The following is a 23,306-nucleotide window of genomic DNA, read 5'->3' as shown; positions in this document are numbered from 1 at the left end:
CATTTTGAATATATTCATAACATTGAAAACTTTCAGCTGTCAACATGTATAAATACATATTCACAATTGTGTATTTGTAGCATCGTAAAGTTTTGTAGTGTAATGTTCACAGATGTGTGCATACATCCTTGTGTGTGACATAACATGTTTCTGTGTGCAAATGGGCAATGTGATTTGATTAGATTTCTGTGTAGAAGTATACATTTTAATGAAAAATAGAACTATCCTTCATCAGAATTGATTATGTTTCCTTTCACTTACAGTTTGGCTTATTCTTCAGCAACAGGGTGAAGATGAACAGAGTGAGAAAACTAGTTTTGACTGCTGCAGGCGATTTACATTGGCAGTGAAACTGAAAGTGCACAGGAAGTGGTTGATAAAGTTTTGCTCATTATGTCCAATACTTGTTGGCTTGAGACTGCATGTCATTTGGTCGAGAATGTTGCACTGGCATGACGTGAAAGAAGAAATCATTACAAAATGAAAATGACTTTCACCTTCCTTTTCCCAGCCGACTGCCAGGACAGAACAGTTGGAATGATTAGCAGCAATCAATAACTTTAAAGAGACTAAAAAAGAGGTCCCTAGTAAATGTCAAGAGAGAAAAGCTGGGCTGTGGTGTGTATCCAGGACGGAGTGACAACATTGTGTGAGGATAATCAATCTCTGTACGGCTGGCTGATTATGAAGATGTACATGTGTACACATGCTCTTAACTTTGACAGTAAGCACTTTTGAGAGGAGTTGCATCTCAGGTCACCGGGTAAAACCAGGGTAATGGAGCACGGAATCAAAGATGAATATATTTGAAATAAATATTTAAGTACAAACTACAATTACAGAAAATGACTTAAAGTTAATGGACTGGTTAAAAGAGAAGTCGCTAAACAATCTAACAAGAGAAACAGCACATATTTTGGGCTTTTAATAACTTCCATGTAAACAATTTTGATTGACTGTGTGGAGATAGGTCCCTTCTTTATTTGTGTCTTTCCATTTCAGGTGATCTTTGTAATTAGTGTGTGTGTGTGTGTGTGTGCGCGCGCGCGTGCGTGTGCGTATGTTTGTGTGTGTGTGTGTGTGTTTATGTGTGTCACTATGTGAGTGTGTGTGTGTGTGCATGCATGTGTGCATATTTGGCATTTTCTAAGGAGCTATGTCTGTCAACATGTAACCTGTCATGATTATATTGATATGGCCTTTCCTGACAGCTCCACCTGAATGGCTGTGCATAACAGTGAACAACAAGGACCACACTTTCTGTTTCATATCTAAATACATGTATCACTAGTATTACTGGTATGATTATCACTAATATCTCATTACTAATTACTTTTTTTGCGAAATGTTATTGGTTTTAATCTTTTATGTATTTAAAAAGAAATATTTCTTTCTCTCCCTCTGATAGATCATTGATTATTTGATTCAAACCACTTAAAAATGAATTACATGATCCTGATTATTATGAAAATCATGTTTTTACTATTACTACTTTACAAATTTGCTTGGAACCATTAAGATATTTAAAAAAAAAAAAAAAAAAAATTGTTCCCTTTCCTTTGGGAGATAATACTTTAGATTCATTTTCTTTTTTAAAGTAATAGATAAACTCATCATAAAGACATAAAATTAAAAAGAAGATACTGAAAAAAAAGTACACCTCCCCATGGGTTGGAAACAAGCCATGATGGTTAGTTTTCCTTGGTAACATTCTAACAACTGGAAACACACAGCTAGATTGTTTCAGAAACCACAAGCACCTTTATTTGTATAGCTTCAGTTTAGCTGGACATTTTTGACTCACTTGTGTAAACAAAGTGAGTCTATGTTTTAACCCGGTGTTCGGTTGTCTGTGTGTGTGTGTGTCTGTGTGTGTCTGTGTGTCCATGGTGAACTTTAACATTGACATTTTCTCTCCAAATACTTTGCCAGTTGACACCAAATTAGGCATAAAAATAGGAAAAGTTCAGTTCTTTCCAGTCATCTTGTTTAAAACAGTATTGCACCTCTGGGATGGGCACAAAAAAATAAAAAATGAAACCTAATTATATGCAAACTGCATTTACTGTTATATTTATATTTTTTGTATTCTCTAAACTTGGCACTTTGATCTGATATTCTGACCCAACAACAAGAGCAGTCATTATTATCATTTTTTGTTCAAACAGGAACAATCGAACATCTTTTGCTAAGTATGGAAGTTTTATTTATTTTGCAAACGTTTTGGTGCAGATAGTAAAAAAGGGAAATTACTCTGTAATTAATGCTAGGGGACTTAATTTGCTTTAAACTGATCTTTCTCATCTTAAACATTACATTTTGAAATTATACTCAGTACATAAAAAGCTTGGATTTTTTTTAAAGTGTATCACAAGTGAGTCTTGAAGGCCTTGCCTCTCTTGTTTAAACATGTTCTCAGTTGTACATTGTTTTCTTGAACTACCAGATTGAAAAGTTACAACATAGCATTAACAAGCATTTGAATTGTAGATTTATGTTCCCTTGACTTTAGATGAGTGTTGAGTTCTTTAACTAATTCATTGAATATGGAATTCATGTAAACAAAGTTCTACAAGAACATGAAGAAGAAAACCAATATATTTTATCAAATACAATTGATCTTTGACAACATGCAGTTTGAAAGGGGAAAGGTTTGATCAATGTAACTCGTGTGATAGTAAGTGATGAGACACGACATGCATTTATCCATGTCCTGTTAATCAAGATTTGAGCAACAGATGAATGGTCAGAAGCAGCTTAGAACACATGAAAAACTTCATACAACAAAACATCTTACTGTCAGTCAAATATCCATTACCGTTCACCCACAATTTGTTGTATAAACCGAATTGAATTTATATTTAGTACTATTAGTATTACTTTCTTGTCACAACAAATTTATCAAATTATAGATCTCTGAAATTCAGGCAGCTTTACCTGAGAAGGCTTGTCACTACAGTACAGCTGGGGACTTATTAGCCAAAAAACAAAGAGGCTAACCTGGCAGGCAGAAGCTGAATCAGACAGGTGTGTGGGACTGATACCGATAGAGTTATGGATATGGCAGATGATATATTGATGATTTATTAATGATATCCCCATGGATTGATTTTTTGCTTTCAGACGATGAAAAGATGGTTTTCTGAATGTAGCCATGAGCAGAAGAACATTGTTTTGAAAGGTTTGTTGGTAAGTTCTTGGCACAGACGTGCCATGTATTTTTTTTTCTCTCTTTTCTTTTTATGTATAATTTGCACAGCTGTAGACTTCATTTCTCTCTGACTGTTTGTCTGCCTCTCCCTCTCTCCCTCTCTTGATTTCCTTCCTTCATTTATTTCTCTCTGTCTCTTTTCCTCCATCCTTCCCGCCACTCTCTCTTAGTCTCTATGTCTCTGCCTTAAGGCCATGTCAATATTTTCAGAATTACAAATGCCATGAATATTACAGAAAACAAATTCTGGTATGCAGATCATCTTATAGTATTCATTGCATTTTCAGTAAGTCTGACTGCATTTCAGATATTTAAATCAGTGTTTATGAATTGGATGCTTGGGATTATAAGTAACACCATCGTCATTATTGTTGACAGTATAATGAGACACTTACAGTTACAATCACCATTTTTACACTTGTTCCATGATAATCTCGAATCATCACTTAAGCAATTTGTTTTACCATTTTGTCCTCACAGTGTGCCTGGTAAGTCCATCCTTAGAAATATTCACATACTTTGCACTGATCCAGGACTTGATAGCATCTTAAAGAAAACAAACAACAAAAAACAAACAACAAAACAAAACCACACCATTGGCAGCTTCCAAATGGAATATAAACCTGAGTGATCTTCTCATGAGATAAGATCTGCTTTCCAGCCATCCCAACAAGAAAGTTCCACAAAAGTACGACTACAAGTGCAAGTAATTCTTCTGCAAGACATGTACATTTTTTAGCCCCAGAGTTGAGTTTACTGGACTGCCAGGCAATAGATTCACCTGTCAAACTCAGAGCAGTGTTCACTGCCAGACCACTAATGTAGTCTACATCGTTCACTGTACTTTGTGCACCAAGCTGTATTCATGCCCAGTGTATGTTGGGGAAACCCAGCAAACACTCTGTGAACAACTTGCACACCACCACAATAGTACCATGGTAGAATCAGTACCTAACCAAAAAAAAAAACCTCTCTCTTGTGAAAATTCTTGTAGTCAGGTGAAATACCACTTGTGATTTCATGTACATAAAGTTTATGGAATACTGTATTTATCAACAAAAGTGATATGTACCTAGCCAAAAGGGATTAATATCAGGGAGTAGGTAACTTATACTTTTGACTCTTAAGATGGCCATACCCAGTGGAACTGCTCCACATAATAAAGACTTTCACTTTCAGCTTCACAAATTTCCTGCACATATAGATCTGTTCTCAGCTACTTGTCTAGAAGTCACCCTCTCTTTAACATTTCTCAACCTTAAAACCAAGAAGAAGTGTGTAACATGAAACTTCAGTCACAAGTTTTTATCCTGAGGGCCTTGCAGCTCACTTTTACACACACACTCTTTTTTTTTTTTTTACACCCCCACTTTTTACACACAACCCTCCCCCCCCCCATTCCCCCTTAAAAATATACATTTTTTTTTAACATATACATATGTTTCAGTGGCTAGTTGAAGTTGTGTGCCTCCTGTCAAGAGAAACAGTATTTGGTGTATAAGAGTGTGTATGTTGTTAATTACTGAATTGTGTGAGTTGAGTGTGTGCATTGCATTGAGCTGCATTTAACAAGATGATGTGCTGTATAATTTATAAAGATTGATGCTTGAACCATGACCATTATTATTATACTTGACCTGTTTAATGACGTCCATGTGTGTGCGGGCAGAGTGTGTGTGACCTCCCCCAGCTGCACTTGCTGTCCGTGCGCATGGAAACGAACCTCCATCGCGGCTGCCCCCCCAACTGCCAGGACTTTCTCACCTGGCTTCCAACTCCTCTAGCTGCCAAAATCATGACCTACCTGGACCCAGGTGAGTCTTGGCGGTCTGTGGCCACTTTCTGGGATCGTCTGAATATATATAATGTTTGGCCTAGTTTGTGCGTGTGTCTGTGTGTTTGAGAGAGAGAAACAGTGTGTGTCACATTGTCAATGTGTGTGTGTTTTAACTTTTGAAGTGAGTGTGCATGTCGGTGGGTGGGTGTGCATGTGTGTGGATATGACTGTATGTTAGATTGTAATACATTGTATGTGTGTGTGCTACTCTCCATGTGTGTGTGAGACACTGGATGTGTGTGTGTTTCCTTTGTGAAGACATTTTTATTGCCATATGTCGGAAAACATAATTGATTAAACAGCCTGTGTTATTAATAATGATAACAGTTCATTAACACTAACACTATCTGATGTCAAATGTCCAAAATAAGTTTCTTATATTTGATTCAAGTTTTAGTTTCCAAATCATGTAACAAATTTGTCTTAGCTCTTTTATTTAGTTTGTTTGTTTCATTATTATTTTGGATCAAGATGGAACATTGCATAATTTTTTGTGAAGTCTTGTTACTCTTGGTAATTATGAATACTTGTTGGTTATTCTTGTAATTGAAAAAGCTCTTGGTTCAGTGCTAAACAGATATTGTGTAAAGAGAGAGTGGTGTTGTTGTTCTTTTTTCTCTTCCTTTTTAAAAATTCTGATGGCTACATTACATGCAAAATGAAAATAGGCTTTATACCAGGAAATACATGCTTAAACAAGTTAAAGGTTAAAACTTAAATTGGTCACCTGTGTTCTGAAACTGTTACATTTTTTAAACAGATGTTGAATTGTCATTGCAAGTATGATGTTCTACTTCAAGGAAGATGACTTCAATGAGGACAGCTTCCTTGTATTATAACCTGCCAGCTCTCTTAGAGTTGTTTTGTCATTCTCTGTGTCAAGAATGGTAAAGACTTTCAAAAGAGCACAAAACACAGATCTTACTAAGTTAAATGCATTATGTCAAAGTTTCTCTTTCCAAATATGCATTTTGGCTGCATTGATGCTCATTTGAAATGCGCTTAAATGCAAGTTTACTACAGTACTTTACCACTGTGTGGATTTCATTTCCTGATACGAAATATTCGAATTAAACATTCACTGTCCTCAACTTATGATCTTTTATGTGGTAAAAATCCTAATTTCCCCCTCCACTTCTCTCTCCCCCACCCCGTCATATGAAAATCATGTTTTGTTTAGATCAGACCACAACGGCACAAGAGTTTATTTCAAAGTTTACTGTAATAACGTTTCCCACTGTGAGATTGCTTTTATGTGGTAAAAATCCTAATTTCCCCCTCCCCCTCTCTCTCCCCCACCCCGTCATATGAAAATCATGTTTTGTTTAGATCAGACCACAACGGCACAAGAGTTTATTTCAAAGTTTACTGTAATAACGTTTCCCACTGTGAGATTGCTGGTGTACAAGTAGGGTTACCCCTGCGGGATGCAAGGTTTCTTTCTGTATGAATAGCATCCCAGTTTATTTTTTAAATCTTGTACGAAAAATTTCCTCTTTGGTCTTGTTTTTTTCTCCCTTTTTCCTATTTTCACTATTGTTTAATTTATCTGCCATCACAGTATTTTTCTTCATTTCCAGCTAGCCATGACACTTTTCTCTTTTCCACAGTCTGTGTTGTGCTGTCTGTGCTGTTTTGCTTTGGCGATAAGGTAGTGATATTAACTCTTGGATGAGCACCAGCTGTCCATTCTGCAGTGTTGTTTGCCTATATATAATGGCTTTTTAATTAAATTTTTTTATGTGGTTTAGAAGAATATTTTATCCCATTGAAAAAAATATAAACTTGGGATGATAAATTAAGTGGATGATGAATTAAGTGGAAGGGCTGATGTTATCAACACAGCCTGGTTTTATTTGCCTTCAAAAGCTTAAAAGTTAAGATAATAAGTCATGGACTGTGTTGTTTTGCAGTTGTTGTTGTTGTTTTTGATCCCCCCCCCTCCCCCATGCCCCCCCAGATGTGACAGAGTTTAATGTTTAGAGCGCTTGAATTTCTTATTTTAGTTGAACAGTTGGTCAGCTGGACTGTAAGCATCATTGGTAAATGTCAAGCAGTGTACCACAAACACCCAGGCACACAAGGTGCAAAAGTATCTTCTTTATTCCCAAGACTGAGGGTGAACCAGTCCAGGTGATTCACTGCTGTGTGTGTATGTGTACAGTGAGCCTGTGCCGAGCTGCCCAAGTGTGCAAGCTGTGGCAGCAGCTGGCGGAAGAGCCGTCACTGTGGCGACGCTTCTGTTGCCGAGCAAAGTGGCGTCTGTCCAAAGCTGCAGAGCACAAGCAGGTCATCAGTTACATGTCCTCCGAAGGGAGCATACAGGTAAGCTATGAAAGCTTTAACTCTTGATAACTGTTTTGCAGACATCCTGTTTTAAGCTTGTTTTTTGATTGGAAAAAAAAGATAATAATACAATAAAACAAAAACTACTCATCAGAAGGGTTGGGGGAGGTGATAATGGAAATTCAAAATTTGATTAACTGGGTTTCAGATAGCTTGATTTTGATTATTATAACAAGAGACAGGCTTTGACTGTATGCTAATCTGTGTCTTTTCGACATAGAGTGGTGTTTCATTGTGACACGTTCGACATAGAGTGGTGTTTTATTGTAACACATTATGCAACCTTACCGTTTGATTTTTGTTTTGATGTTGTTTTTTCAGTGGAAGCGTGTCTTTGCTGAGCGGTTCAGGTTGCGAAACAACTGGCTGGCTGGAAGGTGTACTGTCAGGACCTTTGAAGGACACACACAAGGTACTGGTTGTTACAACTGTGTTACTGTGATTTGCATGTTAGGGTGAGTGCACCTTGGTGCATATTTTTTTGTTTTTAAGGACCTATGTTCAGATTTCAAAATAAACATTAATGCATGAATTAGCTCTTGGGGCAAAGGCTTCTTTCTGTTGATGAAATGACATCTTTTGAAAATTAGAGATTTAATTCCTTTGTGGAATTATAGATATGTAGAACACAGAACAGCTTATGACCATGAATTACTCACTTGCAGCAGAATTAAAGATACTTTCTTTGGATAATTCAGAGTCTTCATTAGGTTCATCTGATGTGCTGTTGTTTTTCACTCAGTTGTAGGTATCAGACATTCTTCATTCAGTCAAGTCAGCTTCAGGACTTATCACTTTATTGGTGTTGAGAAGTTCTTTTATTCTTATTGCGGCACGAGCAGAGCAGAACCACCCCATTAGCACTTTGTAAACATTGTGAAAATACTGGCTAAAAGATTTTGTGGGGAATATCTGGATTTTCACCATAAAAACAAAACAACTACTGGAGGAAGATCAGAGAAACCTTAGTGGTAATGCTTGGGGGTGTGGGGGGTTTGGGGGGTGGTGGGGGGGAATGATGAACAAAGGAGAGGGATCTTACAGCCTGCTTAACAGATGTGGAGCAACAATGAAACCTTGCACAGCCAAATTAAAAAAAAACAAAAAGAAGGATTTTTGCACGCAACAAAATTTTCATTATTGATGTGGTAGCATCAGGAACAATTTTCATCTTATATGGTTTTAAGAGTTTTATACGATGTTTTCTTTTTTTAACTTAATTTTTTTTCTTCTTCATTTTATCTTCTGTTGTTGGTGTGTTTTTTTAATATACTTTTTAAAGCTTCCTCTTGGTTATTATGCAATATGGGTTTGTTTTTTTTTAATAAATATTTTTAAACACCTCTGTGTGTGTTTGTGTAGGTAATTAATGTCTGTTCACTAAAGTGATTTTAATTTGTGTGTGTGTGTGTGTATGTGTGCTTTAGATGTATGTGTATGTGCACAAGATATGTGTTCATGTTTGTGTTTAAATGATCATCAGTGAAATTTTAGTGGCATATCTCATGCTGTTTCAGGGATATCCTGTGTCCAGTTTGACGATAACAGAATTGTGAGTGGCTCCTCAGACAAAACGATCAAGGTGAGTTTTTGCTTGCTTTTTTTTTTCTTTCAAGTCCGTATAAAAGTGGATTACTGAAAACTTAATGCGTTGTAAACGTAAACTAGGTGCAGTTTGTTGCTCCAAAAGTATCAGTGAACATTGATTATGAGTATGTATCCCTTGGAAAAAACAAACAAACAAGAAAAGACCAAACATGTCACAAAGACAGATTTTTCAAAAAGATCTCCAGATTCATTCTGTATGAATTTTAAAAAGATCTTGATCCGTTAGTTTAAAGAGGAACCATAATGTATTAGGTTATAGTTAATTTTGTTTGATTTTTTTCTTTCAAGATGATTATTTTCTAGTTAACTAAGAGTAGTGTTGCAATTGTCTACAGATTAGGAAGCGAACTTTTCAAGATAATAGGTTGTCGGGCATCTGCTGCTTCTTGAAATATTTTTAGTAGGTATGATGGAGCAAATATGGATCAGTCCACTCATTTTGACGTATCCTTGAAACTGGGACTGAGAGTGGAAAATTGACTGGTTATGGCCAAAAATTCAAGGTTAGAGGTCAAGGTCGCATTGGTGTGAGCACTATGAAAAAAGTCCTGTTACAAGATCTGTGTTAATATTAAGCTTTTCAGCATCCTTATTTTCATTTCCATAACTCAGCATTTGATTTAGCAGGTATCTAGCCTTTTATTCATTTTTATTCTCTTGACTGATGCAGCTTTAAGAAAAAAAAGAGAAAGAAAAAAAAAGAAAAGATACATATTTGAAATTTAACACAAATCTTTTTGTTTCTTTCTGTCCTCTATTCCTTGTCATCTACCTCTCACCTGCTCTTTGACTTTTTTCCTTGTAAATTCTGATCCCTGTGAGTGGTGTGTTTGTACAGGTGTGGAACATTCGTACCAACGCCAAATGGTCAGTGCAGACCCTGGTGGGGCACAGTGGGACTGTCCGCTGCCTTCACCTGGAGGGAAATCGGCTGGTCAGTGGATCCAGTGATCGAACCATCAAGGTAGGGAGCTGCATCTGTGTGTGTGTGTGTGTTTGTGAGGGAGAGGGCATGGGGGAGATGGTAAACTGAATGATCAGTACCTAGATCTTATTATTTCAAGGAGCAGAGGAAGGAAAGCTAAAAAGCTGATGTATTTATTGTATATTTATATATTCTTATAACTAATGTTCCAATTTGCAAGAGAGGAAACAGGTTGGACTGGTTTGGCTCTTAATCGTGCATGGCTTGTCAGTAGCTATGGGAGAAGGAATGTCATTGTGGAAATTGACTGCAAATGCAATATGATCTTAGAAATACCATTAATATGTTTGTCTCTTGTTCTCTTCTGTTCACTCTCTCTTGTCAAAAAATGTTCTAGTCTGTACCTCAGATGCATACTTTACTGCATTCTTGACAATAACCCTTTGATTGCCAACAAACAACCAGCAGTCAGTGCCAGTGTTGAAGCACATTCCTTATTGTATTGTTGTTGTATCATTTCAGTGTTTGAGTTTGAGGTTTGTGATGTCAGATTTTAGTGCAGTAGATCACAATGACCTCTTTTGTGAGAGGGAAGGGGGTGGGGGATTCCTGTTTTTGATCACATAAGGGTTTGATGTCATTTGTAGTATGGCTGATGCCAATGCAGTGTGGTAGAAGAGGATAAAGAGAGAGTAGTTCAGCCCCTGAGAAATTGTCGGTGTTTGTGCAGGTGTGGGACTTGTCCACCCAGGACAGCTGGTCCAGCATTGCTTGCAAGGTCACCATGATAGGTCATCGCGACACGGTGCGCTGCCTTCAGGTAGATGATGACAAAGTGATCAGTGGCTCCTACGACATGACACTCAAAGTCTGGGACCTGCGGTCTGGGCATTGTCGCAAAACACTTGCGTAAGTTTGGCTCTGTATTAGAATGTCATTACTACCTTCAAAACAATAACATATAAATGTGAAAATTAACGCTTTAGCAAGATGTCTGCAATCACTAGTGTGTGTGACAGGACTTAGAACAAAATTTCTCCTCCTCTTTACTCCAGACCTTCATCATCCATCTTGCCAGCATGTGGGTTTCAACAAGCTTTTGGAGAAAATCATTTTATTTTTTTAAATTTTGAAGACAGAAGGCCATGATAAAGTCAGTAAACAGTTAAAACATATGTGCATTGGCATGTGTGTGTGCATGCGGGTGTGGTTACGTGCATGCATGTGTAAGAGTGAAAGAGAGTGAATGCGTGAGAGTGAGAGAGAAAGGGTGTATGAACATGTGCAAGTGAGCAAGAGTGTGTGTGTTTGTGTATGCATATTTGTTTGTGAAAGTGCTAGATTTTTCTTTCGTTTTTTTTTTTATTGATTAATTTTAGTGCCTGTGGTTTACATGAGTGCAGAGGTGTGAATCCCATTGCAGGGGCCACCAAGCTGCTGTGCTGTGCGTGCACTTCAATGACACCAAGATCGTTTCTGGCTCTGCTGATAAAACCATCAAGGTTGGTGGATTCTTTGCTTCTAAAGTGAATGCAGTAGTGTTCAACTTTATGGGGACTGAACAAACAAATTTTTTTTTTTTTAAAGAAAGAAAAAAGTTGGTTAAATAGGTTAGATTAAGGATAAAGGTCCTATAGCCTTTTGTGGCCATTTAGGCAGTGAATCTATGTCTACTGAGCTCAGCATATGAAGGAAATCTTCTAGCTGTAGCTGGCACCAGTGTTTATACATGACGCCAGTAAAGAAGTTAGTATTCAAAGGAACTGCTTTTTTCAGTAAAAATACATGTTGCGCTGTCCTTTATAAGAAAGGGCCTGTCCTCTCACATAGAGGAAATCAGGAACAAGGGAGTTAAAAATAATGATATTTTATTATAATATTTTATGATGATACTAATAAAGCTATTAATAAGGTAATAGAGTTTGATGCGAAAACAGTAAACGATGACAGTCAAATTCTTCTTCTTCCTCGTTCGCCTCCCATTAGATAAGCAGCCCGATGTCCTCTATGAAGGCTGCCATCTGTTGCAGCTCCTCCAGGGTGCCGTACAGTTTGGCTTCCACCGCTGTCGGTGTTGGCCAGTACTTCCTCCTGGATGCTGCATGCGTCCTACAGTTTTGAAGGATGTAGTCGGTTGTCATTGGTCCCTCACCACAAGGGCACTCTCCACTCTGTCCAATGCCAAATTTTGTGTGCATGTGGTGGAGCAGGCGGTAGTGTCCAGTCCTCAGTCTTGACCCCTTCCCGTCGTTCCAGCAAATGGTATCTGTCTTCTGGGTTATATTTGGGGTGCTGGAGGCGCCACTTTATTCCTTGCTGTGCCTTGATGATTGTCTTGATTTCATTGCATGACACCAGTTTGTTGGCCTGCTCCTTCTGTGCACCATCTTTTGCCAGAATGTCGGCTTTTTCGTTGCCTCTGTCGCCACAGTGTGCTGGTACCCATTGTATCACCACTTTCTCCACTCTGGCACTCAGGGCAACAAGGGCTGAAGTGAGATGGTTCTATTCTTTGCAGTGGGAGTTCTTGAGGGCTTGGAGTACACAGAGAGCGTCTGAGAACACCACCACCTGCCCTGTTGTTCTTGTGGAGTTCTGCAAGACTGTTGTGGCTGCCTCACAGAGGGCTTCTCGCTCAGCTCGGAAGTTGGTGGAGTATTTTCCTATTGGGATTGCAATTTCTTCATCTCCATCTTTGTATCGGAGGAAGATTCCAGCTCCACCATCCCTCGTTGCTTCCGTGGCGGAGCCATCTGTAAAGACATGGGTCCAGTCTTCCTGGGGGTACTGGTTGCAGATGTACTCCATGGCCAGGGCCTTCCTTTGGGTGTCTGACTGTGTTCCTCTCCACTCCGGGAATGCTGGTGACGACTGTTGGGAACACCTGCCTCTTCCAAGATGGGTGGGTGACATTTGCCAGGATAGGCTTTGCTTCGTGTTCCATCAAGACTGGGGTTTGTCTTTCAAGGCGTCTTGACTGGTGGATGAAGCTGCCTCTTTTCAGCCGGCTCTTGGTGGGTCTGCTCATTGTGTTGTTCATTGGATGGTTTTCAAGGCGTTTGAATTTTGCTGCCTGGATGAGGATCTTTGTGTCCCTTCTGTCCTCTAATGACTGTAGCCCAGTGGTCTCCTCCATCTTCAGGATTGGGGTGGATCTCATGGCGCCAGTTATGACACGCTGAGCTTGGTTCTGTATCTTGTTGAGATAGTCGAGGTTAGACTTTGCAGCTGATGCCCATGCTGTTGACTCGTACTCAACTACAGGTCGGACTCTCCCCGTATAGTCTCTTTAGGATACGTTCATCAGCCCCCCAGTCCGTCCCTGCAAGTTTCTTCATGATCGCCAGTCTCAGCTTGGCCCTGTTACAGCATCTGGTGATCTGCTGTTTCCAAGTGAGCCTGCGGTCAAAGGTCACTCCCAGGTAGGTAGGTGTGGGTTCCTCTGCAAGCCTTTGGTTGTTCAGTGTCAGTTTCACCTCTTGCTTCTTGCTGGATAGGCTGAAGACTGTGTAGGTTGTTTGCTTGAGTTGACAGAGACAAGTCATTCCTTGGTCCAGTTGCTGATCTTGTTGAGCGCAGTCTGGAGGCGTACCTGTGCTGTAGTGGTGTTCTCTTCAGAGCACCAGAGTACCAGGTCATCTGCGTAGATAGCTCCTCTGACCCCTCTTGGCATCCTCCCAGACACACCACATCGCCATAGTTTGAGCCTGAGTCCATCCTTCCAGACTTTGTCGAACACCTTCTCCATGTCAATCCAGACAGCAAGCGTGTTCTTCTTTTCTTGGAATGCGTCCTCAGTGCTTTGACCGATGAATGTGATCTGGTCTTCTGTTGATCTGTGTTGGCGGAAGCCTGCCTGTTCAGGGCTCAGCAGCTGATACTTTTCAAGGTGCCAGACAAGCCTAGTGTTGACAAGTCTCTCCATCAGCTTTCCTAAGCAGCTTGTAAGGCTGATGGGTCTGTAGCTGTCAGCCTTCGACTTGTCCTTTCCCATTTTGTGAATGGGGATCATGTCTGCGTCTCTCCAACACTGTGGGACTGATCCTATCTTCCAGCTGGAGTTAAAGATTGTTAAAAGGACTGCCTTGCTCTTCATCCCAAGATGCAGAATCATTTCATTTGTGATTCTGTCTGGTCCAGGTGACTTCTTCAGGTTGAGGCTCTGCAACGCTTCCTCCAGCTCTTTCTCTGTGAAAGTTGTGGTCATGACTTCCTCTTGGGGCTCTTTCTCATGAAGTTCACCTTGGGCCCTGTGCACTGCAGCTCCATGTTCAGGAGGGACTTCCAGATTGCTGATGTTTTCATAGACATCTATGAAGTGGTCTGCTGCTTTCTTTCCAGAGAGGTAATTTCCATTCTCTTGTATTGTTATTGTGGTGTAACTTGTTGTTTCGTTGCTGAGGGTTCTAGCCAGTTTCCACAGCTTGCTGCCATCCTTGTCGAGATTTAGGGTTTCAGTTTTCTCTTGCCAGCTTTTTCTTGCAGCTTGTGCGCAGGACAGCTTGTATCTGGCAGTTACTTCCTTCAGCACTATGTTGTTCTCCAGTGATGGCTGCTTTTCTGCTCGGTCCATAGCTTCCATAACAGCATCTTCCAGATTCTGGAGTTCCTCCGTCCAGTAGGGCTTGTAGTCTTTGTGTGCTCCTCTTGGGATGGATTCTATAGCAGCTTTCAGGACGGCCTTTGTGAAGTCTTGAACCATCTTGTTTGAGTCCTTCTGCCTGATGTTGATTGGCTTTGTGTATGTATCTGTGAGGGTCTCAAAGAGAGTCCAGTCCGCCTTTCTGTAATTCCAGTGGGGAAAACACTTTGCTTGTGGAGCCTGCAAGTTGAGGTTGAAAGAGAGTTTTACGGGCTTGTGGTCACTTCCTCCAAGCTGGTTGAGGACTGTTCTTGTGGTCCTGACGAACAGGTCGTTGGTGACGAACGCTAGATCTGGTGTTGATGTGGTCATCCAGCGTCTAGAATAGAAGGTGGGTTCAGCATCTTCTTGGTTGATGAGATGAAGATCAGTGTCAGTCTCCCAATCCTCAACTTCTTCGCCTCTCCTGTCCGTCTCCTCATAGCCCCATCTCTCTGAGTGACTGTTGAAATCTCCCACCAAGTTTCTTCTTATGCACCCCTTCTGCATTCCATTGGAGAATGTTGAGTGTTCTGGGTGGTACTGTTTGCTTGGCCCCAGCAGGAGGATGAGGTCTCCTTCTTCATCGCATGGGCATGCGGAATTTCCTTGTCCGACCACCGGTTGCTTGGGATGGGCCCCTTTGAGGCACAGGGCCCAGCTCCCGGCCTCCCCGGCAGGTCTCCAAAGGTTGAGCACCACATTGAGATTCCGTGGACTGCATCATCATGGAAGCGTGGATGCGTGGTATCATGGTTTTAATTGCAGCAGTGGCCCGATACCGCCGTCTTCAGCTGGAGTTTTCTTTCGGGGTGCCTCACCCTTAGCTCATGGCCCGTATGTTCTGCCCTGTGAGCTCAGAGGGGATTGCGATATTAGCAGACTGGAGAAAAGAATGGAGGAAAAGGGGAAACTTAGGGAATTTGCAGACGACGGCAGTCCTGCGTCGTCTTTCCACCGGAGGCACACCTTGCCAAACCAAGAGTGGGAACAGCCAGTAGACTGGGGGAGGGAGAAACGAATAGAGGCCTAAAAGGCAAGCATTATATTCTAGTCTTTGAATTCAACCAGAACTAATATAACATTAAAATTTTACAAATCCAGGTAAGAGCAACGAATAACAATCTTTAAGTAACATTCCCAATGTGCTGACCTAAATTTGAAGCTTATGAAAAACCGTTTACATTCACTGATTATTACAAAGCCATATCTTCCTTTTCTTATATATATATATATTTTTTTTTTTACATAAAATTTCACCAAGTACAGTGTGGAAAACCAAACGAAATACTGAATATGAAACAAATGAAAGAAAGCATGAAAGCAAATGATAACGAATAAGAGTAAAGTCTTGTATTTCTTTCTGAACCCCCTCCCTTCCTTACAAAAATATCACTTGTAGAAACAGAAATTTAATCCTGAGAAAATAACAAAACAGAGTACTCTCATGGGATACTTATTGTTCCCCTTGTGGTTACATAAAAAAAACAACAACAACCCAAACTCGGGTCACAGAGACCTCAAACACATGAGTGTTTTAGTAACTTGGGGGCCCAAACTCTGGCTCCACTAAACTGGGCATCCAACTGGGTGCCACCTACCCAACAGCTCCTCTGCCTCTCCCAAAACATACCTGGGGAAAAGAAACCCTGCCACTCGACAACGTGAACACACTCCACCACACGTGCAATTCGGGAGACAAATTCACGCACTTAGAAGCACTCACTCAACAAAAACTGAAAGCACAGGCATATGAAAAGATGAAAACATTTGAATATATAAAGTTCCCGCAACAGTACACATATGTCATCTACAAGTTTAAGTTCTTTTGGATCACCTGTAGTATTTTACTGTGGCTGAAAACCTGATGTCCTATTCTTTCTTTCTGTGTTTGTGGGCTATAGCTCCCATGTTCACTCATATTTAAGAATGGGCTTTTACCTGTGTGACCATTTTTACCCTATGAAATGGGCATCTGTACTCTTATTTTGAGAAATGTGCTTGTTGTGTAAGTTTTCTTCTTTTTTTTTTATATCCAAATCCCACCTAACACTGATGTTGATTTTGGTTCTTAAACATTAATGTTCAACCTCAGCATGTGTATATTCACAAAGGGAATAAAGGCACTACCAGGTTTGGCACACATGGTATCCTGGGAGTTCTGGAAAATCTCCACCCTTAACTCGCCAGGCGCCAATACTGGAATGAAATCCAGGACCATGAGATGGAAAGTCTAAAGCTGTAACCACTTGGCAATGTCACCCCATATTCCCTAATGTAATTTTGTTTATTTTGTTTTGATTTCACACCCTATGCAATGTATATTATTTAATTTTTTTTATCCCCCAATGTCATGCAATCTGTATGTATAAAAAATAGTATCCCATGCTGTAAAAAAACCAACAAACCTTTTGTTTTAAAAAACCTTATTGCCCAGACAAATTCCTTCATTGTAGTCTTTGTGGTACCCAGAGATGTGTAACTAAATTCGCTTTAAAAAAAAGCAAAAAAAAAGCTCTTCCCCTGCACATTGTATGGCTTTGTTCACAGCACCAGACCCCCTTTTGAGTCCTGAGCATCTCTTGTCCCCATTTCATTGCCTTCAGCACTCTTTGTCTCCATCTCTGAGCCCTGAGTATCCTATGTCTCCATCTCTGAGCTCTCAGCATCTCTTTTCTCCATCTCTGAGCCATGAACACCCCATGTCTCCATCTCTGAGCTGTGAGCACCCCATGTCTCCATCTCTGAGCCATGAGCACCCCGTGTCTCCATCTCAGAGCCGTGAGCACCCCATGTCTCCATCTCTGAGCCATGAGCACCCCGTGTCTCCATCTCAGAGCCGTGAGCACCCCATGTCTCCATCTCAGAGCCATGAACACCCCATGTCTCCATCTCAGAGCCGTGAGCACCCCATGTCTCCATCTCAGAGCCATGAACACCCCATGTCTCCATCTTGGAGCTCCCAGCATCTCTTTTCTCCATCTTGGACCCCCCAGCATCATTTGTCCCTGTCTCAGAGCTCTCAACACCTGTGTCCTTATCTCAGAGCTCTCAGCACGTGTGTCCTCTTCTCTGAGTCCTTAGCATCTGTGTCCCTGTCTCGAAGCCTTCAACACCCCTTGTCCCCATCTTAGAGCCCTCACCACCCCTTGTCCTCATCTCCAAGCCTTCAACACCTCTTGTCCCCATCTGGAAGCCTTCAACACCTCTTGTCCCCATCTGGAAGCCTTCAACACCTCTTGTCCCCATCTCCAAGCCTTCAACACCCCTTGTCCCCATCTCCAAGCCTTCTCAACACCTCTTGTCCCCATCTGGAAGCTTTTGAACACCTCTTGTCCCCATCTCCAAGCCTTCAACACCCCTTGTCCCCATCTCCAAGCCTTCAACACTCCTTGTCCCCATCTCCAAGCCTTCAACACCTCTTGTCCCCATCTCCAAGCCTTCAACACTCCTTGTCCCCATCTGGAAGCCTTCAACACACCCTGTCCCCATCTGAGAGCCTACAGCTTCCCTTGTCTCCATCTCAGAGCCCTCAACGCCCCTTGTCCCCATCTCAAAGCCTTCAACTCCCCTTGTCTCAGTCTGTGAGCTTAGCATCCCCTGTCCTCTTCTCAGAGCCTTCATCTTGTCTCAGTCTATGAGCCTCCAGCACCCCTTGTCCCCATCTCAGAGCCTTCAACACCCCTTGTCCCCATTTCTGAGCCTTCAGCTCCCTTGTCTCAATCTATGAACTTTCAGCATCCCTTGTCCCAATCTCAGAGCCTTCAACACCCCTTGTCCCCTTCTCAGAGCTTTCAACTCCCCTTTTGTCAGTCTCTGAGCTTTTAATTCCCGATGTACCATGTCTGATTTTTAATTGTGGTGTTGTCCTTGGTCTGGCAGCTGTGGAACTACGAAGGCCAGTGCATGCGCACCCTAACTGGGCACCAGGATGCAGTGACCTGTTTGCAGTTTGATTCCACACGCATCGTCAGTGGGTCTCTGGATTGTAATCTCAAGTTCTGGGATATTGTTACGGGTGACTGCATCAATACCATAGACTGGAAGGCAGCTGAAGGCCACACTGGGGTTGTGAGGTAGGTGTAGATTTAGACGCTGGGTGTGTGGAGGAGGGTGTGTTCGGGGGATGCTGGAGCAGTTTCACATGTTTCTGTGTCAGGTCTTGTTTTTTTTGGGTTGTTCTGTGATACTGTGTGATCATACACACGCAAGGATAAATGATTGAATCGAAGAAAAATGGAACGCTCTGTATGTTATCCCTAGGCACCTTCATGCATGAAACTTACCTCCTCATCACCACAAGTTTACCTAATTTTTTTCTATTTTTGTTTTGTTGGAGTTTTTTTAATTTTATTATTATTATTATTATCTGTTTCTTTGTCTGTTTTCTTTGTTATCCACACTATATGCCATCCGTGTGTTAATCACCATGTTTATTAGAATCATTCTAGTTTTTCTTATATGATGCAAAGTCGTCTGTCACTTGCTACAATATTTACTGCCAGGATTTTGTTTAATGTTCTTGTTGTCGTGTCAAATTTATACGTGTATTTCTTGTGACATGCTTCAACTGAATTAAGACTGTTCAAAACAAAGAGGCAGTTGGCAGATGTTTGGCATGCTCCTAAATTAAAGAATAAAAGGTAAGGAAGAGAAAGTCATGGCATATTCAACACTGAACAACTGAATAATTTTTACACCATCAGACTGCCGTCACATGACAAATATTTTTGTGCGAGACTTTCCATATTACAAAGATTTCAACCTAAGTTACAAACCTTTCTGAGGGATGTTCTGATTGCATTTTCCCCTTTCTCTTTTTAAATCTATCTTGACAGTCTTCCCCTAATTACCCATCAAGTTGATCAGAGGTGTTCAATGTCATGTAGGTCTTTGGCTATGGCGTGTTATGATGTGCTGTCATCCGTAACTTTTAGTCAGAAATATGATCTCACATTTCCATATGGGTGTGTAGTATGTGATGTTTTTATGTTGTTGGCTTTTTTTGTTAACATTAACTTGGCTGTAAATAGATAATTTTAGTCTCCATAAAGACTGAGACTTAATGACAATTGTTATTGATCATAATGTTTTAACTTCTGGCCTCATGATGGTTTCATTTCATAGGAAATTGATAAATGAGTTATGATTTTATTAGCATGGGCAAGCTAAGTTTGATTGTGCAGTGTCAGAAGACTGGATCAACTTGCTGTTGCTTTTTTCCCTTCCAGATTTTTACAGGCAGACAGCTGGCGGGTTGTGAGTGCTGCTGATGACAAAACACTCAAAGTGAGTTGGCTGTCAGATTTTTACTTCTTTTTTTTTTTTCTCCATACAGATAGTGAGGGGAAACAGGTATGCAGTCATTGTGAGGGAATTTTGCATAAAGTTATTATTTTGGGGAAAAAAACCTGGCATATAGGTAGCTCTGGGAAAATGAACATGTGGTTATTTTGGAAAAAAATAATGGCATGTGGTAATTGTGGGAAAACTGGCATTTGATTATTGTGAGGAACAGTCAGCTTTCCACTTCTGCAAGTCTGTGAATCAGTGTATATCAACAGAGATCACACATTCTCTGAAAATGTTTTCATATATATTTAATTACACATGATTTACCTTTTTTAAATTTTTTTATCTGAAACTAATTGTATGATCATTTAAAGCATAACAGGTCATGGAATGAAAACAACAATAAACTTAATGCAGTAATAGATGTGTATATATATATTTGTCAAAAACTGTTCACAACTGTACAAGAAAGTGCTTGTTAGGTTTTGAGTATACAGATGCAGGTAACTATAATATGTATCAGAACAGATTTGTGGCACCACTATATCTTTCGCTTTTGCTTATTTCAATCACAGGTGTGGTCATTAGAAACAGGCGAACGTCTTGTGACTTTACGCAACCACTCAGACGGTGTGACGTGCTTACAGTTCAACGATTTCATCATTGTGTCAGGGTCCTACGACAAGACAGTCAAGTTGTGGGACTTCAGTTGTTGTTGACAGGCACAAGAGTGGCAGGGATGTTGATGTCTACTGCGTCCAGAGCCAAAGAGGGTGTGCTCCACTGGATCCCAAACAGCTCCAGGACTCCTATGGCTCATGGTGTTCCTGGTCACTACAGTACATGGTGTCCAGTGCTCTTTGCGGTTACCGGCGTCTTCAGGGGTTAGATCTCCCATTGCTGGACTTGTGTTTGAGCTTCAGAGAAGAGCAACCAGGAGTTTTCTGTTCCACACAGGGGCATGGGTGAACAACACCGTGATGATTGATTTCCTGAGGAGAGTAAAATGAGAAAGATGGTGACTGACGGAAAGGCATTATCAGGAGTGCAAGCGACCTGAGAAAGCAGTGACGTGTACCTCGGATGTCCTGGTGATGAGAGAGGAATGTGTTCTGGCTGCTGTGGATATTGTTGCTGGGGTCCAGGCTGATTGAGCAGTTGTGTCTGGGTGCCTGATAACGTCACTTACTGATAGCTTTTTGCTGGAGTCTGATGAAACGTCTGTTTCAAGCTAAAACAAAATGCAGAAAAATCGCCATTGATGTCTGGGAGTTGTGTCCACCAGAACTTTCTTACAATAATTTGCACTTTGTTAGAGTCTGAATTGAGTTCTTGGCTTTGTGTTATCCTCTTGTGGCTTACAAGGAAGTTGTTCTGGTTTTTTCCTAGTGTTGTGACAGTAGCTTTGAATTGTGAGCCCTTTTTTACATGTATATGTGTTCATTTTCTTTTTGTGACATTTTTTTTAAATATATTATTACAGAAGATTTCTATGATTTGTAACATGTATTTTGGAATTCCACTTGACATCTCCACATATACTCATGGAATAGATAATATATAATCACTATTAAAAGAAGAAAATTGTGATGAATGAGGATCAGGTATGTGATCCTGTAAATCCCCTTGTCTGCCCCTGCTCCTCTTTACCCCATTTCACCACTCAGTTGGCTCTTCTGTGTCCTTTGCCTGCCCAACCTTGTTTCTACGTTGTTGTTTTTTTGGTTTGTTTTTTTTACCAGTTATCCTTCCCACCTGTTCCATTTGTGAAGGACATAGAGAATATTTCCGTTGAACTTGCAGGTGATGACACAGAAGATGCATATATTGTGATGTATATATTTGTATGTAACGGGAAAAAAATCATGGAGAGAAAGATGAAAGAGAATCATTATTTATTTGTACAGATGTTTGCCTTATCAACTGGTTTTCTTGGTTTTCTGTGTTGACCTGGTTTTTGAAATTTTTTTTATTAAATGATAATTGTGTGTGGCCTGCCATCCAAAGTCTTTTGTCAGTTGTGTTGTGCCAGTGCTGAACTCTGTTTGCTCCATGCGCTAACAGTCACTGATTTCTTCTGTCATTTTTTTCTTTTCATTGTCCATGTTAGCCATCTGCTTGAAGTAGTGAACACTTTAGAATAGTCAGCGATCTGTAAGAAGTTGGTGTTGGTTTACACCTTTCAGAGAGAGAGAAATTATAACATGATCATTTTGACAAACTAGTTTGGAAATGAATAGAGGAAGGAGAGATGATGAAACAATCATACATAATAATCATACATATATTTCCATTTGTGTTAGTGTGTTTGTGTCTATCCGTGGAATGTTTTAAGTCTACACCATGGAACACTTAGATCCCATCTCAACCCTGGAGTAGATTAAGCTATGGTTGATAGGTCCATCTAGCAGCTGATTTTTAAAAGAATCATTTCACCAGCCATAGTTAACAAACCAGCATCACTTAACTCAGTGTACCATCTGGGAATATGAAAAATTGTCTTGACAATAACAGGCCATCAAAGATGGGGAAACGGCCATAGAATTAGATGCCCCATACCCAAGTCCTGACCAGGAGCTAAAGACAAAAATAAAACTCTTTAAGTCACGAGAATCAAAATCTGGAAAATAGGGTCAATATAAGTGGCTGAGTGAAGAATAAATCCATTTGGTTATGTTATGCAGTGATCTAGTTTTGAATTCACAAAAGAATCTTTCTTGGTAAAATTTGTCAGGAATGCACCAAGTGATGAGTGTACTTGTTGTGACTGCTGGGCTACAGACAAGGGGCACTTCTTAAAAATTCAGGTACATGAGCCCAATTTTTATGCACTAATAATGATGAAAGTGGCTACAAACTCAAAATCTGTGGACAGTCAGCTTGTCAGTTAATGGATGATTGATAGTTGACAATGCTGTGGCAGCCACTTTCATCCAGCTTTTTTCCCTGTCATTTGAGACCCTTGCAGGATATAGACCTATATACATTTATAGTAACCATGCCATTTTCCTAAAATGAATAATTGACAGTCGATGTTCTTTGGCATTTTGTGTGTGTGTGTGTGTGTGTGTGTAGTGGGGGAGGGACCTGGGGGGAGCGGGAGGGGGAGGTCTGTGTTTGCGTGTGTGTGTTTTGTTTTTGGTTGTTTTCCCTGTGGTATTCCCCCCCCTCCACCCATCCCCCTCCCCAGTGTTGATCAGTATGAAGTGCTGTGACAGAATAGGTTGGGTGCTGGACTTCTGATCCGCTGTTTACCAGTGATCAGGGTTCCTGTGCTGAGCCCTATGCACACTGGATATGAATTCACTGCCCTAATGGCCATAAAATGACCATGGGAACTTGAATCTTACTCTGACTGATCAATGGCCTGTGCATGAAATCTTGCATGCATGCATGATTGTGCACGTTTCTGTTTGGGTTGGCTGATTGATGGGTTTGTTGTTTGTATGAAACTTTTAACTGTTTT

The 23,306-nt window shown here is 40.6% G+C and overlaps 1 protein-coding gene across 1 annotated transcript in view; it reads left to right on the top strand.

Moving 5' to 3' along the window:
• LOC143285119 (uncharacterized) overlaps positions 1-22,905 on the top strand; it is a 32,550-nt gene extending 9,645 nt beyond the window's left edge. Inside the window, exons 3-13 of the mRNA XM_076592340.1 lie at positions 3,124-3,189; positions 4,881-5,025; positions 7,213-7,373; positions 7,716-7,806; positions 8,912-8,976; positions 9,841-9,966; positions 10,658-10,836; positions 11,351-11,429; positions 18,431-18,624; positions 19,780-19,837; positions 20,416-22,905. Of these exons, the coding sequence (XP_076448455.1) occupies positions 3,124-3,189; positions 4,881-5,025; positions 7,213-7,373; positions 7,716-7,806; positions 8,912-8,976; positions 9,841-9,966; positions 10,658-10,836; positions 11,351-11,429; positions 18,431-18,624; positions 19,780-19,837; positions 20,416-20,559 (1,308 nt within the window). The 3' untranslated portion in view covers positions 20,560-22,905. The remainder of the gene's footprint in view (positions 1-3,123; positions 3,190-4,880; positions 5,026-7,212; positions 7,374-7,715; positions 7,807-8,911; positions 8,977-9,840; positions 9,967-10,657; positions 10,837-11,350; positions 11,430-18,430; positions 18,625-19,779; positions 19,838-20,415) is intronic.
• Positions 22,906-23,306: the final 401 nt, after the last annotated feature.

The sequence above is a fragment of the Babylonia areolata genome, chromosome 8 (assembly GCF_041734735.1).
Source record: "Babylonia areolata isolate BAREFJ2019XMU chromosome 8, ASM4173473v1, whole genome shotgun sequence".
NCBI classification, from domain to species: domain Eukaryota; kingdom Metazoa; phylum Mollusca; class Gastropoda; order Neogastropoda; family Buccinidae; genus Babylonia; species Babylonia areolata.
Note: the sequence above shows the minus strand (reverse complement) of the source record. Positions and strands in the feature narration are given on the sequence as shown.